Source organism: Lithobates pipiens, unplaced genomic scaffold (assembly GCF_037356315.1).
Source record: "Lithobates pipiens isolate NorthernLeopardFrog02 unplaced genomic scaffold, aLitPip1_a1.2 Scaffold_22, whole genome shotgun sequence".
NCBI lineage: Eukaryota > Metazoa > Chordata > Amphibia > Anura > Ranidae > Lithobates > Lithobates pipiens.
The window spans coordinates 193,939,276-193,957,279 of NW_027507784.1; the positions used below are offsets into that span (position 1 = coordinate 193,939,276).

The 18,004-nt window shown below is 45.4% G+C and overlaps 1 protein-coding gene across 1 annotated transcript in view; it reads left to right on the top strand.

Moving 5' to 3' along the window:
* The window catches only part of LOC143924453 (forkhead box protein K1-like), a 117,017-nt gene that overhangs the window by 82,191 nt on the left and 16,822 nt on the right, over positions 1–18,004 (top strand). The window contains exon 9 of the mRNA XM_077448778.1: positions 1,559–1,764. Coding sequence (XP_077304904.1) covers positions 1,559–1,749 — 191 coding nt within the window. The 3' untranslated portion in view covers positions 1,750–1,764. The remainder of the gene's footprint in view (positions 1–1,558; positions 1,765–18,004) is intronic.

Genomic DNA, 18,004 nt, shown 5'->3' on the forward strand with positions numbered 1-18,004 from the left:
TTGCTGTTGTGCCATGTTCTTTCTATTTGATTATGATAGATTTGATGTGCTCCTAGGGATCATCAAATATTTGGATATTTTTTTATAACCTAACCCTGACTTGTACAACATTGTCCCTTATTTGTTTGGAGAGTTCCTTCATCTTCATGGCAGTGTTTGCCTCTTGCTTAGGTGTTGCCTCTGGGGCCTTTCAAAAAGGTGTGTATATGTAATGACAGCTCATGTGTCACTTAATTGCACACAGGTGGACATCATTTCACTAATTATGTGACTTCTGAAGGTAATTGGTTGCACCAGAGCTTTTTATGGGCTTCATAACAAGGGGGTTGAATACATACGCACATGCCAATTATCAGTTTTTTTATTTTTGAAAAATAATTTTATGTATGTTTTTCTAATTTTAATTCAACTTAGACTACTGTGTTCTGATCCATAACATATCATTCAGATTAAAAAAAAAACTCTAAAGGCTGTAATGTAACAAAATAGGTAAAAAGCCAAGGGGTTGAATACTTTTGCAGGGCACTGTATGTGTAAAGTTTTCTGGTTTTCATTGACTTTTTTCAGTGTCTGCCTAAGCATGTTTTATATGTTGCAACACCTGGTGGGCTTGGAAAAATAGTAGATGGCTAGGGATGGTCTATTTCAGGTGCAAAAGACAATGAACCAAATACTTCCTGACCAAATTTTAGAACTTTTGTTTCACGCAATTGTTCTGTGTTTTATTTAGTATATTATAGACGGGCCGGTGCTACCACTAGGCAAACTAGGCAGCTGCCTAGGGCGCACTGCTACCTAGGAGCACCCAGCCGCTGGTTTCCCTGCATGTTTGCATGCTCTACAGGCTGCAGAATGTAACTAACTCAGTCTGACTGGTAGTGTAATTTGAGGTGCAGCACAGCACTGGAGCCAGCTGATGCTTGCTGTATAGCGACCCCTTCTGTCACATGGGCAGGGCAAAGGGGTAGGAGCCAATGGGGCGGCAAAATTAGGTTTAGCCTAGGTTGTCAAAAATCCTTGCACCAGCCCTGATTATAGACATTTTTTTGTAATTAGAAAAATATTTTTAATAAGCAGATGTTAAAATTCATGTAAAGCCAAAACTTTAGTTTAATCTTATTTGATTAACCATTTCAATACAGGGCACTTTCACCCAGGCTAATGTCACTATGCTGTTAACTATTCTACTTGCTGAAGATAAAGCTGCAATATCAGCATCTCCCTGCTATTTCTCCACTCATTTTGTGCCCCTGTGATTTCTACATCTCTTCTTCTACTTCTAGAACATTACCCTAACAGGTCAATAGATCACCATTAATTAGGTGCAGCTTTTACAAGCCCTGCTCTTTTACTAGGATGATCACCTCCACACACAAAAAAAAGCAGAACAATGTAGGGTAGGTTAATTGGGAAAAGATCATTGCCAAGGAGGACCTTCTGCTTGTACTTTTTGTGCATAGCTTCTACACTTTAGGTCCTCTTTATGAAAGTATTTACAAGTGTGTGATGTATTTGTTTACTGTTTGTCTAATTTGTCTTTAATGCTACTTTATTTCAGCTATTTCGAACCCACTGCAGCTTCTTGCAACTCAAGCAAGCACTTCCCTTCCTGTTGCTGTGTCCAGTGTTCTTAATCAAGATAAGCAAAATGAGCCCTGCCAAAAAAAAGCTCGCCTAGAGGAGAGTTGTGCAGTGCAAGCTGAAGTAATCACATCTACATCCGCACAAGCTGATGGGACTGGAGAATGAGAAGAGATGAAATGTGTTAGTAGGGGTGATTTTTTTTGGGGGGGGGGGGAACCCAAATGCAAGTAATTTGTAAACTAGGTTTATTCCTATCAATATATAGACAAAGTACAATTTCTGTACTAAATATTACACAGTTGACAGCTGTACATCACATTCAAGGCAATAAGTGACCGATCATGTACTGTACATTTCCTTGCTGCTTTGCAGCCTTCAGCTACCTGAGAATTTTTAAATAGATGCAAAGCTATTAATCAGCCTGTCAGTTTGGTATTTATTGCTTTGCATCCACCTGACGTAGCATAGCCAATGACCAATATAAACTTTCTTCTAGTTAGGTTATTATTTATTGATTCATGGGTCCAATGGACCCAATAGACAGATCTGCTTCTCCATAGCTGTGTATTTTTCTTGGTCTTTAGGTGCCTTGCTTCAATGTAACAAGTGATGTTCAATCAGATGTCTTATGACAAAGCTGCTGCTTATCCAACACTTATAGCTTCTACTTATTTCATATTTCTATAATGAGTTAACACGCTGAGACCAATTTTAGACAAGAGCCATTTAACCTAGCAGCATGTCTTTAGAGTGTGGGAGGAAACCCATGCTTGGAGGAAAGCAATACAAGAACATACACGTCCTACCAACAACTAAGCCACTGTGTTATACCACAAGTGATTTTTTACTGTTCAGGAAACTAAAATCGACTATATGCCCATCAATATAAATGTAAGACCTATAAGAGCTCTTTCACACAGGCGTTGAATTGGTCAGCAGACTTAATGAGTGTTTTGGTTGTCTTGCACAGGCATTAATGTTGCATCTGGCAAAACTCTTCAAATGCCCTGTGAGTTTTTTTTATTTATTTGTACTCAAGTCTAACATGATAAATTATTTTTTTTTTTTTTTTTTTTTTAGCTTTTACAGTACATTCATGGTGTTTGTGGTGCATTTCAATAGAAATTAATGACTGTGGTTGTGAAGCATCAATGCGTGCTGAGCTCTGTAGGCAGTGTTAATTTTGCCTCAAGGCAATGCTAACGGTTCAGTGTGAATATCTCCCTATTTTAATGATTTTGAGTGGCATTGATGGGTGATCAGGAAGCAGAAAAATGCAACCCAAATGTTTGTGTGAAAGAGCCCTAGGGTAGTATAGATTCTTGCTGTCTATTCAATGATTATAGAATCCTTGTGTGAGGTCTCTATGTGGACCAGCATTAGTTTGATGTTTGGAATGAACCTCCTGTAACATCCTCACAACCTCTGTCTGTCTTATAGTATTCCCCTACTTGAGAATGCTCTGATTTGTTTCTTGCAAACTCTTAGGCCGCGTACACACGGGCAGATTGTCCGCCCAACTAGGTTCGTCAAACAGTTTGACAAACAGTCCGTTCAAAATTAGCATGAACGGACTTGACCACACACGACGAACGAACAGTCCGCTGAAAACTTGCGCGATGACGTGAACGGCACGTGCGACGGGACGAGAAATTCGAAGTCCAATACACTGCAATGCAACCTTCGCCGTGTAAATTCTTTCTGAGCATGCGCGAGACTTAGTTTGTCGAACAAGCCTACACACGAGCGGACTGTCCGCTCAAACCAAGTTTCAGCGGACAGTCTTACGGAAATTCCGAAAAACTTTGTTCGTCAAACTGTCCGCTGAAGCCCACACACGAGCGGACTGTCCGCTGAAACACTGTTCAGCGGACAAAGTTGGGCGAACAGTCCGCCCGTGTGTACGTGGCCTTAAGGAAGTCAGAGGCTTAACTTGCTTGATTTTATTGTCAACAAAACGGTCACTCTCCTGACGCCAGGTGAAAACACCATTAAAAAAAAAATGTGATCGAAAAGTACCACAAGGCAATTTCCAGACGGGAAGGGTGTCGGTAAGCTTTAATGAACAATACAATGCATAAGTGGTATAAAATATTCTCTCTCAGGTATGGGGATCCGAAAGGTTTATAAATATTTTCATTTTTTTTCAAACTCGACTAAGACTATGCTATATTGATATGAAGAATGTCTGTCTGGTTTAAGCAGACCACGCCTGAGGAGGCATAGGTAGCTGGGCAAGTGAGCTGCAGCCTGGTAAAAGGCCATCCACTGTCAGAACCAGGGCTTTTTTTTCACAGAAAATAGGTACAGGAACTGAATCACGACCCCCCCCCCCTCTTACACACACCCTCCAAAACGTATCAAATAGTGGGTGTGGTCAAATTTCACTAACAGTGGGAGGGTCTGAGGGTCTTAACTGGGTCATTAAATGCATACAGAGTGCAGAGTTTAGCAGTGCGCTACACACAGAGTGCAGAATTCAGCCTTCTTTCACAGCTGCTTACCTCTGTATCCCCCATCCACATCTCACAATTACCCCTCTTCAGCTCTGACCTCTGTATACAACCCCCCTCTACTGCCCCCATCTTCTTAAAAGCTCCACCATCTTCCACATGTCTTATTTTTGTTGCTGTATTGAGCTGAAGCACCCAGCCAACTCTAGTACCTCCCCGCATACTATAGTTGGCTCCAGCTCTCACTTGTGGGGAGGTCATCCAGTGGTGGTGATGGCATTTGCACTGCCCCCCATGTACCTGCATCTGCCTTGTCCCTATCCTTCACTCAGTGGGAGCCACTTGGGAGATCTGATCTGTGGGAGTTGTTGGGGAACAAGCTGTCACTTGTAAGCATAGAAGCTGGACTTTTGTGTTTTCAAGTAATAGTGGTCAGCAGGGAACAGAGGGCCTGAGCTAGAGGTGGTGAAACTGAGTTCCACCAAGTTCCAGCTGAAAAAAAGCTCTGGTCAGGACTAATGTGTGAGCAGCCAGCTTGGAGCCTATTAGCATGCATCTTCACCAGCGTGTATTGGCAGAATCCTAACACTAAGGTGGACCTGCCCAATATTAATTACTCCTATGGGGTTGTGCCAGTTCAAATGGATGCCCTTGAGGCTAAACAATGTGCCCACCCTATTCCAAAGGATAGTGGAATGCTGCATTGGGGCCATTAAGCTGGATAGTATCCTGGTCTACCCCAGACAAAGTTTTTGTGTTTTGTGTTTTTTTTTTTTTTTTTTTTTTTTTTTTTGCCACATTCAAGGACCATCTTGCACATTTTCATGCTGTGTTGGCTTGAGTGCACCACTATGAGCTGAAGCTTCAACCCAAGAAGTGACATCTATTTAAAGTAGAACTATAGGCAAAACTTTAAAAAAAAAATCATTTTCCCATTTTGGATAGAGCAGTGGAGGCTTATAACTGTCAATTTTTTTTTTTTTTGCCATCTGTCCCATTGGGGAGAGTTCCCCTTCACTTCCTGTCACATAGCCAACCAGGAAGTGAGAGGAAATTCCTGAAAACTAAGCAAATTCTTTGGAGACCCCCAGCTAATCAGATCTAGTGTCCCCATTGTAAGATTTCCCCTCTTACTTTTTTGGGATCATCCCAAAATGTGGGATTTTCTTTTACTTTCACTGATGATGGTAAACGGGACAAATAGAGAGGGTAAGTTTCCTTAATGGGGTCATAGACAGCAATACAAACTGACAAGCATTCTAATCCCTCTGGACTCAAAAGATCCAAAACTAAATGTTTTTTGTTTGGCCTTTTAGTTGTACTTTAAGTGCGAGATCCCAGGCCACATCTCCAGACAAGCTGTACTCCCCAATCCTGAGAAAGTGAAGGCTGTACAGCAACAGAGGCACCCAATGACCATCTTTAATGTCAGAACTTTTCTGATGTTTGCGTTTCATCAGCAATTTATCAAGCATTATACCCCATCACTCTGTTCCGATTCAAAATTTCCCACGCGGTTGACACAGACTAATGTGACCGTTAGCAATCCCGGGAATCTAAGACCCATTTCACACTGGATTGTTTTCACACTGGATTGTTTTGCAGGCGCTATAGCGTTAAAAATGGTGCTTGCAAAATGCCCTAAAACAGCTGCTCCATTCACTCCACCGTGAAAGCACGAAGGCTTTCACACTGGAGCAGTGCGCTGGCAGGGAGTCAGAAAAAGTTCTGCCAGCAGCTTCTTTGAAGCAGTGAACTCACCGTTGCTCCCCATTGAAATCAATGGGGCATTTGCGGACGGATTTGACCCCTTTTTTGGCCGGTAGCGGGGGTTTAAAACCGTGCTGCTAAAACAATGGTAAAACAGCGCTAAAAATAGCGCCACTGACCCTGTGGCGGCTCAGTGTGAAAGGGGTCTAACTGTTTTTTGAAACCCTTAAACCAAACATTTTAGTTCCGTAAAATGACAGAATCCTGAAAGAAGAAACTAACAATGCTTGAGGCAATTTGCAGCACACACTAATTTTGGTAGCGTAAATATTCTTGTGGAATGTATGTTCCATTATTTTTATCAAGCTCCATCTGGTGCTGGACCTTGCTGACTTCTCCTTTCTACTCTGGCTAAGAACTGACACCAGTATTCAAGGCTTGGGGGTTGCATTCTTTCATGTACAAGTCAGTCAGCAGAGGGTCATTGCCCTCTGTTCAGCAGTAGTCGATCAATAAAATGGCTTTTGTTGAACGAATCTGCTGCAAAAAACAGCATCTGGCCTTTGGCTGATTAGGGGGGAGTCCCTGCATCAGAATACAATAGCAAGAGGGGTGAGAAATCACTGCATTTACATTCTACACTACTCGCGTGGATGCAGGAATTTGTGAGGATTTTTTTGTTCAGACTGCTGTTTGAATTAAAAAAACTTGGCATATACCCAGCTTTAGAGAGACTCTGGGACAAGTGCAGAGCGGTGCCGTTGCTAAAAAAAAGTGGAAATAGAATGCCATGTAACACACTGTAAAAAAAAAAAAAAAATAGAACACAAACGATGTAACTATAAACCAAATGGCTGTATGTAATAGGTACAGATATACAATACACCCACAAAACAAAATAAAAAATAGTTGCAGAATGGATTGTGCAATACAATTTATATATATTTATATATATATATATATATATATATATATATATATATATATATCTATATATATATATATATATATATATATATCTATATCTCTCTCCCATGTGCAAACTTGTATCAACGGGAAGTCTGTGCCCAAAACCCTAAGTAAATGTGCAACAAAGTCCACTCTGTAAGGCAGGCCATACACAGTTCGAATCCCAGCTGGTTCAGAATCGACCGATTAACTTTCTTTACCTGGAGAAGACAATAGCCCAGCAGGAGGGATTCCTGCATAAACCCTGTCTGTGTTGATGGGGTAATCCTGCAACCAGTGTATGGCCACCCTAAAGCAGTTTCAAGTTAACCACTTTGGGACTGCCCACTGTTGTACGTCACTATTTTGAAGAGGACTATCGTTGGTATGGCAGCTAGCTGCCATAACCCCGGTATCTTCTTCAGTGGGCAGTCCGCTTCAAGATAAGTGGTCTCTGCGGCGGATTCACCACAAGATTACTTTTATTGGCGACAGGAGAGGGCCCCCATTCCGCTTCAAGATAAGTGGACTCGGTTCCCGGGAGAGGTCCTCCAGTGCCGTCTGCAGTTTACTGGAGCCATCGGCAGGCACCGAGTCCACTTTTATCTTGAAGCGGAATGGCTGCTGAAGAAGAGGATACCGGGCCATACCCAAAAGATGGCTACAGCGCGGTTGGCTTATTCTGGCAGGGCGTTTATGCACGTCCTCACAGAACACCCCCCCCCCGGTGCGCACCCAGAAATATCCGTGACCGCCGGGTCTACCGGACGGATCATGGTATATGGCCGCTGTTAGTGGCCGTTTACCACCTGATCGCCCTGTCAAATGACAGAGCGATCACAACAACAGAGTGGCGTCATGTTCAGTTGATCCCTCCCCTCTCTGTCCCCATCGGAACAGTGTGAGCGGAGAGGGGGAGAGATCATTTGCAGCAGCGCTGTGGGCTGGATGTATAGTGCCCACAGCGCTGCTCAGTGCCCATTCCAGCCACATCCAGACTCTGCAATACTCTGACCATACCCCGCCATACGCATCCATCCATCCATATTCTGCAATACTCATCCTACCATACCCAGCCATCCCACCCACACTCAGCCATACCCAGCCATCCATGCTATTACAGTGCCTCAAAGTGTAATTCGATTAATAGTATATAATAGTAATTAGAGTCAAAGTAGACTTGAAATTTATGCCCCAAGAACGCCTGCTGGCGCTCTCTGCATGTTGGGCCTCTGTATGTGGCCACGCTGTGTCAAAGTCTCACACATGTGGTATCGCCATACTCAGGAGTAGCAGAATGTATTTTGGGGTGTAATATGTGGTATGCATATGCTGTGTGTGAGAAATAACCTGATAATGACAATTTTGTGAAAAAAATTTAAATAACTTGATTTTGCAAAGAATTGTGGGAAAAAAATACAACTTCAAAAACCTCACCGTGCCTCTTTATAAATACCTTGGAATGTCAACTTTCCAAAAAGGGGTAATTTGGGGGGTATTTGTACTTTCCTGGCATGTTAGGGTCTCGAGAAATAAGATGGTCCATCAGTACTTCAGTTGTGATAAATTTTCAGAGATTGCCACCATAGCTTGTGGACTCTCTAACTTTCTCACCGACCAAATATACACCAATTTTGATTATTTTTACCAAAGATATGTAGCAGTATAAATCTTGGCCAAAATGTATGAAGAAAAATTACTAATTTGCTAAATTTTAACAGAAACAAAGACTTTTATTTTATTTTTATTTTTTTAACAGAATTTTCAGTATTTTATTTTATTTTTTATTTATAGCACAAAAAATAAACCCAGCGGTGATTAAATACCACCTCAATTTGTGTGGAAAAAAAAGGACAAACAAAATTTCATATGGGTACAATGTTGCATGACTGAGTAATTGTCATTTAGAAGTGTGAAAGCACTGAAAAAGCTGAAAATTGGTCTGGTTAGGAAGGGGGTTTAAGTGCTTAAGAGGCTAAGATGTCCTGTCATGCTTTTTTTTTTTTTCTACTACAAGGGTTGACTGTTTACATTCCTTGTAATAGGATTAAAAGTGACACTTTATTTTTTTTCCACCCTAAAAAAATAAAAAATAAAATGTATTGACAATTTCACAGAAAACACAGTAATCAACATGAGAAATCACAATCCAGGCATTTTTTTTTTAAAAGAACAGTGTAAAAATAAAAGGTAAAATAAATGAGAAAAAAAATGTCTTTTAATGTAAATGTGTCCAGTTCCAACAAGCTCACGTGCAGCAAATGTATTCAAACCACACACATGAGATATTGCCGCGATCAGTAGAGCGAAAGCAATAATTCTAGCCCTAGACCTCCTCTCTAACTCAAAACGTGCAACCTGTAGAATTTTTTAAATGTCACCTATGGAGATTTTTAAGGGTATAAGTTTGTCGCCATTCCACGAGTGGGTGCAATTTTGAAGCCTGACATGTTGGGTATCAATTTTATTCTGCGTAACATTATCTTTCACAATATAAAAAAAAATTGGGCTAACTTTACTGTTGTCTTATTTCATTCAAAAAAAAAAAAAAACTAACAGCAGACTGCAGCCAACAATACAAATATAGGTAAGTATAGAGTGATATAGCAGTTTTGGCTTGCTGTAATGTGATGTATACTGTATCATTTGACAAATTGCTGATAAATCACTGCTGCAGTCTATTGCTAGTATTTCTGGCTTTTCACGTTTTTCTGTGTTGCATTAACGCTAATTCAGTGCTAGATATTCTTGACTTTTTGTGATACTGTGTATAATTGTTCACTGTTTGTATAAATATACACAAGGAATAGTAGCATATATAACATTCCTGAGCACCAAGATCAATTTTTTTGAGAAAGCTAATAAAAAGCCAGTCATTGTGAACAGTGAAGGTAAAAGCAGCAGCAGACTGCAAGAGCAACCCCCTTCACTTTAATGTTACAGCCTGATACTATAGTTCAAATTATTTTTCTCTTTCGTTCATTGACGGACACAGCATCTTCATCTTGACTTTAGGGTTATATCATCCTTTTAGGAGAGGACTAGGCAGAACATGTTAAAAACCACACAGTACCGCCCAGGGGGGCGGTCCTACTGGCTACAACCCCTCACACTGCATCCAGTAGCTCCGTTTTTTTTCTGCCTAGTGTAGAAGGACCTGGCTCCCGGTGGGACCATTGGTCCTGGGAATTTTTTTTTTTCTTTTTTTTTGCATTTTTTCCTGTGATCTACAATCAACAGCCAGGCTGGGTGACAGGCTGGATAATATAGATCCTGGTAGTCTCCCCAGCCTGACCATCGAGCGTGAGCAGACCTTAGCTATGCGCTGGGTTGGCCATGACATGCCCCATCTCATCCAGGGGCGGCCGGTGAGCTATATGCTCCGGGGCACACATATGACCGGGCTACTGCTGTCCGTGTCGGTGTGCCATGGCCGACAGCCACCCCGTACTGCTCCGGTGATGAGTCTGTCTTTGGAATGCATCCAGCAGTCCATGCAGGAGGGGCAAGTATGGTTCCACCTGTCTCGGCAGGATGGAGCAGCTGGGAAGCCAACTGGGTGGGGGGGTCTCTAAATCTCCCTTTCTTCTCTTCCTGTCCCTTCCTCTTCCCCATGCTATGAGCCGCTGTGTGACTGGGCACGTGGGGGTGCGGTTCACGTACCTGGACGGGTGTCCTCCGGGTCCTGGTAGGGGGCTGCGCTGGGTGTTGGGGGTCCGCTTGTCCTCTTCCCTGTTTCTGGGCCATGGTGTGGTGTTTTGGTGTGTATGCCATGTGGGGAGGCTGCCACACGGATCGCAGCCATTTTTCTGTAGCCACAGCCAGTTTTTTCCTTTTTGGACATTTTCTGGAGGTCCGGCGGCCGTTTTCCCCGGTGCCCTCAGATGTTTTTTTTGCTGAGGTGGCCGGCAGCCATTTTCCTGGGCCTCGAACACTGGGTGCTTGTTTCCTTCTAGAATAGCGTGCTTTTTACACAGAACACGCTCTCCCCTTGTGGCTGACACAGGGGAGAGCGGACAACAGCAGCACAGTGCAGTACCTGGGTCAGGGTGGTGAGTCCTGCTGGGGGCCCCTCAGTCTGTGGCAGCTAGGAGGGTGGACATTTTGTGTGACTTGCTTTGGGTCCCTAAGTGGTGGCAGGCAAGTGTGGGTCAGCATGGAATCAGAAGCTGGCGCTTCTTCCCCAGACATCCCTGTTATGGCAACCAGTTCCCCTGCACCTGCAGTGCCTATAGACGCTCTGTCAGCGGTCCTGGAGACCTTTATTGCCAGTGTGGAAGTGGTGTGCTGGCGCAAGGAGGGTAAACGCCCCCTTCCCTCACCATCTTCTGGGGAAAGCTCTGATTCAGACTCTGTTCTTGCTGTGGCAGGCGGCCCCTGTTCTGACATGTCAGAGGATGCGGACCAGGACCGTTAAGACAGTGAGAATGTCTCCAGGTCAGTGCAGGTAAAAGCGCTTGTAGGAGCACTTATCACAACGGGGGCATCTACAGAGGTGTCGGTCCCTTTCAGGTCCCACACGCCAGCTGGCACGGCTAAGGTGTATCCTTACCTAACTTGTTTTGATAAGTTTATTACAAGGAGTGGAGAAGACCGCAGCAGGTCTTTTTATTCCCGAAACGCACGGCAGCGCGTTACCCCTTTGAGGAGAGCTTCCTGAACAAACTGACATCTCCTTCGATTGTTGACCCCCCCCTGGTATCCAGGTTAAACAAGGTAACCACGATTCCCGTGAAAGGGACCCCTGCCTTCAAGGACCCTGCTGACAGGAGGGCCGAGGCGGTTGTATGTCTGTGATGCAGCCTTAGATACGGCCCCCTTGCTCTCTAGAGCCTCAGTATCAACAGTAGTGCTAAATTGCCTGATTTGGCTGAAATGCTGGTCTGCAGACCAGCCATCTAAGAAGGCACTGGCAGATTTGCTCTTCCAGGGAGAGAGGCTATTTGGAGCCTCTCTGGATGAAATTATTAAGAATGTTACTGTACAGTACATTGCTCCCACAGTCCCGGAAAGGTAAGGAGCCTTGCTGTGGGCAAGGGCCCTCCTTTACCGCTCAGAAGCGGATTTTTCGTCTGTCCAGGTTGGGCAGGTAAGCTCTCCCAGTCCGACAAGGTGCCCGCTGAGGGACTAAAGCGCCCTTGGTTTCGCAAGCCTGCGAGCAAATCTGTTACCACATGAAGGTTTTCCCCCCGTCCAACTCTCAGGTGGGGGGTCGCCTTTGGGAGTTTGCAGCTCGGTGGACCTCCCTACTTTCCGACCAATGGGTCTGCGAATTGGCTTCATCAGGATACAAGATAGTCTTCTTTCTTGTCCGCCAAACAGATTTTTTTTTTTTTCCCTCCAACCTTCATCTTCTGGCTCATCGGGAAGCCCTGTTTGGGGCAGTACAGGACCTGCTGCTGCGCTGGGGTGATAGTGCCTGTACCGACACCGGAAAGGTTTCAGGGATTCTACTTCAATCTGTTTGTAGCCCCAAAGAAAGAAGGGGTCTGTCCAGTCCTGGATCTCAAGGCCCTCAACAGCTTTGTGAAAGTACAAAGGTTCAGGATGGTATCAGTTCCCTCAGTGGTTGCTGCACTCAATCAGGGGATTTTCTGGCATTTCTGGACATCAAGGATGCATACTTGCATGTCCCCATATGCATCAGAGGTTTCTGCGATTTGTGGTCGGGGACGAGCACTACCAATTTGTAGCTCTCCCTTTTGGCCTGGCGTCGGCACCAAGGGTCTTCACCAAGGTGCTAGCCCCAGTTCTGGCTTTGCTAAGGCAATGAGGGATCACAATCGTGGGTTACCTGAACAACCTTCTTCTGAGAGCAGCTTCTGCCTCAGAATTAAGGGAGGATGTGGCAATCGCCATGCAGTCTCTTCTGGAGTTTGGTTGGGTACTGAACCTCCCAGAAGTCAGTGTTGGTGCCGACTCAATGCCCTGAAGTACCTGGGCTTGCTTCTGGACTCCTCAGAGGCGAGAGTCTTTCTCCCTTTGGCCAAGCTGCAAACTCTTCAAGCTGCAGTGAAGTTGTTGGTGTCCCACAGGTGGTCGTCGCTTCGTTTTTGCATGAGAGTCCTGGGTCTCATGGTAGCCACTTTCGAGGCAGTACCGTATGCTCAATTCCACACTCGAGTCTTGCAAAAGGAAATCCTGTCCATATGGGACAAATCTCTGTTGTCCCTGGATTGTCAAATTCGGGGGGAGTCAGCTAGCTAGGGATTCCCTGCTCTGTTGGCTGAGGTCTCTGGCCCTTCGGTCCGGGAAGTCGTTCCTTCCCCTTCATTGGAGGGTGATCACAAGTCGGCCCAGGGTCGCTTCACACAGGAAGAATCACGCCTGCCAATCGATGTGCTGGAAATTCGGGCGAACAGGTGGTGCCTCTCCACATAGTCACAGAGGCTGGAGGGGCGTCCGGTCAGGATCCATTCGGACAACGCCACGGCGGTGGCGTATGTCAGTCATCAAGGAGGAACAAGGAGCTCAGCTGCAGCACTAGAGGTCGCTCGCATCTTGCGGTGGGCAGAGTCGGCCACGTACATTCCGGGCGTAGAAAACTGGCAAGCGGACTACCTAAGTCGTCAGATGTTGGATCGAGGGGAATGGCCCGGATGTATTTTGGTTCCTTTGCCTAAGGTGGGGCATGCCAGATGTGGATCTCCTGGCCTCTCGACTCAATCCGAAGGTACAAAGTTTTGTGGCCAGGTCAAAAGATCCCTGGGCGGATGCGGCAGACGCGTTGGTGGCTCCATGGGGGCATTATCAGCTGATTTATGCCTCCCCCCCCCCACTCAAACTTCTACTAAAGCTAGCCATACACCTATAGATTATCTGCAGATTTTCTTTGGTTAGATGGAAAAAGTGGGAGATTAATCCATCCACACGGTTTAGCGAACATGGAGAAATCTGTTGCACTTTTTCCATCTAACCATAGAAAATCTGCAGATAATCTATAGATGTATGGCCAGCTTAAGTCTGCTTCGCAGAGTGGAGGCCGAGGGGATTCCGCTGATTCTGATTGCCCCAAGTTGGCCTCAGTGTCTGTGGTACTCCGACATAGTACAAATGGTGGCGGATGTTCCTTGCCGGCTGTCGATGCGAGAGGACCTTCTGTCGCAAGGTCCAATACTTCATCCTGCTTTACCGTCGCTGGCTTTAACGGCATGGCTGTTGAAAGCCAGGTGCTAAGGGCCGAGGTCTATCGAATTCAGTAATCTCCACTATGCTGAGGGCACGGAAGTCATCTTCTCTGAAGATTTATCGTCGTACTTGAAAGGCCTACATCTCCATGTGTGAGGAGTTGGGGTAGCGTCCATGCACATACTCGATTTCCAGGATCCTGCTGTTTTTGCAGCGAGGAGTGGATCAGAAACTTGCCTTAAGCACTATTAAGGGGCAGGTATCGGCTTTGGCTGTCTTTTTTCAGTGACCCTTGGCGACTCATTCATTGGTGAGTACATTTGTTCAGGGGGTTCGGCATGTGGCCTCTCCAGTTCGACCACCACTGCCTCCGTGGGATTTGAACCTGATGCTCTCGGTGCTTCAGAAACCGCCATTTGAAAACATATCGGGAGAGATCCCCTTATTGACACTCTCTGAGAAAGTACTCTTTCTAGTGGCTATTTCATCCGCCAGGAGGGTTTCTGAGTTGGTGGCCTTGTCATGCAAGTCTCCCTACTTGATCCTCCACAAGGATAAGGCAGTGCTGCGCCCGCAGCCTTCGTTTCTTCCAAAGGATGTTTTGGCCTTTTATCTAAATGAGGACATTGTGCTTCTGTCCTCGGCCACCACACCCCAAAGAGGTTGCTTTGCATTCCCTGGGAGTGGTCCGGGCTCTGAGACTGTATCTGTCTGCTACAGCTCCTTTGCGGAGGTCAGACTCGCTGTTTGTATCGGTGACTGGTCTGAAGAAGGGCCCGACAGTCTCGTTGGCCACCATTTCTCGGTGGATCAGACAGATTGTGGTTCAGGCTTATGCCATAAGAGGGCGGCGCCCCCCTTTCCTGTCACGGCACATTCTACCATGGTAATTGGTGCCTCTTTGGGTTTCCGACATCAAGCATTTTTCAGGTGTGTAAGGCAGCGACCTGGTCGTCCGTTCACACTTTCACAAAATTTTACAAGGTTGATGTGAGCGCATCTTTGGATGCTTGCTTCGGCCGCAAAATTTTGCAGGCGGCTGTTTAAGTTTGCGGAGCTCCGGTTGTTATGGGTGGAGTTATTTTCTTGCTCTTCCCACCCCTCGTTTCTTTGACGCTCCTTGGGGATGTCCCTAAGGTCAAGATGAAGATGCTTTGTCCATCGATTAATGAAAGAGAAAATAGGATTTTTGTACTCGCTGTAAAATCCTTTTCTCTGAAGTTCATTGACGGACACGGCACCCACCCCTCCTATTTGTACTGCTTTTGATGAACTGAGCTGCTGGATGCAGAGCGAGGGGTTATAGCCAGTAGGACTGCCCCCTGGGCGGTACTCTGCAGTTTTGCTGTTTTTAACATGTTCTGCCTAGTCCTCTCTTAAAGGAGCGATATAACCCTAAGGTCAAGATTAAGATGCTGTGTCCGTCAGTGAACTTTAGAGAAATGGATTTTACGGTGAGTACAAAAATCCTATTTCATACATCGGGGGACACAGAGCCATAGTAGTTACTATGTGGGTTAATAGGCCACCTTTAGGTGATGGACACTGGCATGCCCTAAGACAAGAAGTGTGCTCCCTAATATAACCCGTCAGTTTTTTCGCCAGTGTCTTAGGTGTTGGTCACAAGTAAAGATGTGCTGTGCTGAGCTCCACTGGAACAATCCTTGCTGGGGCCAGCCATGCTGACCGGATCCGTTCAAAGTGTCCTTTTCCGGGCCTAATGAAATGGTACCCGAGCATCGTATCCAAAGAAAACAATGTTTTGGCTGCGAATGCTTCTCTTTTTAGAGAGGTGGACCCTGGGATCCAGTACTTTTTGGTAGTAAGGCCATAAAGTTTTCCTGCCAGGGTGCTGTTGCAGGTCCAGGATTGTGGGTTACCTCTAGGTTCCCCTGCTCCTGAAGGTTACGGAGCCCACCGTGAAGGGTAAAGATTGGGTTTACCTCAGAAACCCTGTGGCAGGTAGATAAGTGGAGTTTTCTAAGAAATATCTTTGTATTTTCTTATGAATGTCTCCTTTAAGTAACCACTGGGGGTATTGAGCACTCACCACCTCATGCTGGAAACGGCGCTGTGTCAGGAGCCGATCACTTCATCCTTTTCCGGCCAAAGCAGCAGATCCTCTGGTAAGAGAGGGAGGACTTGTCTCCCCACCTGTGGCCCCCCTATGCTGGGATTCTCGGGGGGGGGGGGGGGGGGTCTGAAAGCCCAAATTTCTTTCTTTTTTTTTTTTTTTTTTTTTTTTTAAAGAAAACAAAACACAGCGGCTTTGTCATATTACTACCCCCCCCCCCCCCCCCCCACCATGCTAGCTCTGGGTATTAAGGTACCTATAGTCTGCCGCTCACGTGGGGAAAAACCCTTCTCTTAAAAATGGGGGTGGGTGCCGTAGACAGTGCGGGGAGCGGGGCTAACGGCATTGGCATTTTCCGATGCCAGATGCAAGTGGAGGAAGCTTATAAAAGCACACTGTGTGCTACTGCTGGTCGTGGAGGGACACTAGCAGGGAGGTTGCACTATTTCAGGTTTGGTGACACAGGCATTTCCTTTGACACATTATTACTGCTTCAGGCTTGGCATTAATAGCGGGATTATGTTGCTGCACTATAATCTGGCAGTGTGCATTCTTCTGGTAGTGCCTCTGCTTTGTGAATCAGGCTATGAGTGGAAGAGGGACCAGGAACTCTTTAAAGGGTTCTAGGGGTTCGATTGTTTTACAACAACCTAAATCCATTTCCAAAAGAATGTCATCCTCCTCTGAGAGTGATGCGGCTGGTCAGATTGAGCCGTCAGGGGAGACTGATGTTGCAGCAGCACTGGACACTTCAGCCCCTATATATATCACACAGGAGGATTTTTCTTCTACCATTTCTAATTTGGAAAAGAAGATTGGTGCTATGATCACTCTCCATAGTGGGTCCAAGCGTAGCAGATCCCCATCCAGTGATCAGGACCCTCATACTGAGGTGCAAGGGGCAGGGAATCAGGAAGTTCTTCCAAAAGATCTGGAAAATACTAATGTATCCTCTTCCGAGGAACCTAATATGGAGGCAGTAGTGTCACAAGACTGTTTGCTTGTACACTCCCTTACTAAATTGGTTCATTCAACCTTTTTGTTGCGTAGTCTTTTGATGAACCCACCTCTGGTTTGGGATCACTAAAGCCTCCCCCATCTGGAGATGCTTTTCCTATTCATTCATGGCTAAAAAAAGCTGATGTATTCGGAATGGGAACACCCGGATAAGCTTTTTTTTTTTTTTTCTCCAAAAAAGTTTTCTACACTGTATCCTATGGAGGAGGAATTCTATAAGAAATGGGGGGTTCCAGCAATTGATACTGAAATCGCCTCGGTGAATAATGCGCAGATGTTAAAGGCTCCAACAGATAAAAAGTTGGAATTCCTTTTTAAGATCAACATGTCTCTGGCAAGTTCAATAGCACAGCCAGTTCTTGCTGCAATTGGTGTATCTCAGTCCATAAAGGATCAGTTTGTGGAGATACTTAAGATTCTTCCTGATCAGCAGGCCCAGCAGTGGGCTGGCATATCAGATGCACTATGTTTTACGGTAGACGCTATGAAAGATTCTATCATTCAAGCCTCACGGCATACTCGCAGAGTCCTGTGGCTGAAGAATTGGTCAGCCGAAGCACCCTGTAAGATGCTTTTGGCCAGTTTCCCGTTTCATGGTGAACGGTTATTTGGGGACGATCTGGATACATACATCCAAAGAATCTCTAATGGGAAAAGCTCTCTTTTACCAGTAAAGAAGTTTAAACATTTCTCCCTTAAGCGTGCTTCTTTTCCAGTACCAGGGGCATCTGCCTCTAGGAAGTCTTGACGGCCTCCACCGTCAGGTTCAAGTGGAAGACCTCAAGGGCAGCCCCAGGGCCAAAAGAGGACTTGGGGCAGAAAGCCTGCAAAACAGAATGCTAAAGCTTCCTTATGAAGGGGCGCCCCCACTCGCTCAGGTGGGGGGGAATTCTTCTGCAATTTTCAAAGATCTGGCAGGAACAATGTAAAGACAAATGGCTTCCTCAGTTTCTCTAGGTTACAAACTAGTGTTCTGAGAATTCCCGTCTCCTTGTTTTCAAAGATCAAATGTTCCCAGAGATCCAGAGAAAAGGAAGTCTCTCTTTTTGGCTCTGGATCATCTCTTATCCCAGGAGGTGATATCAGAGGT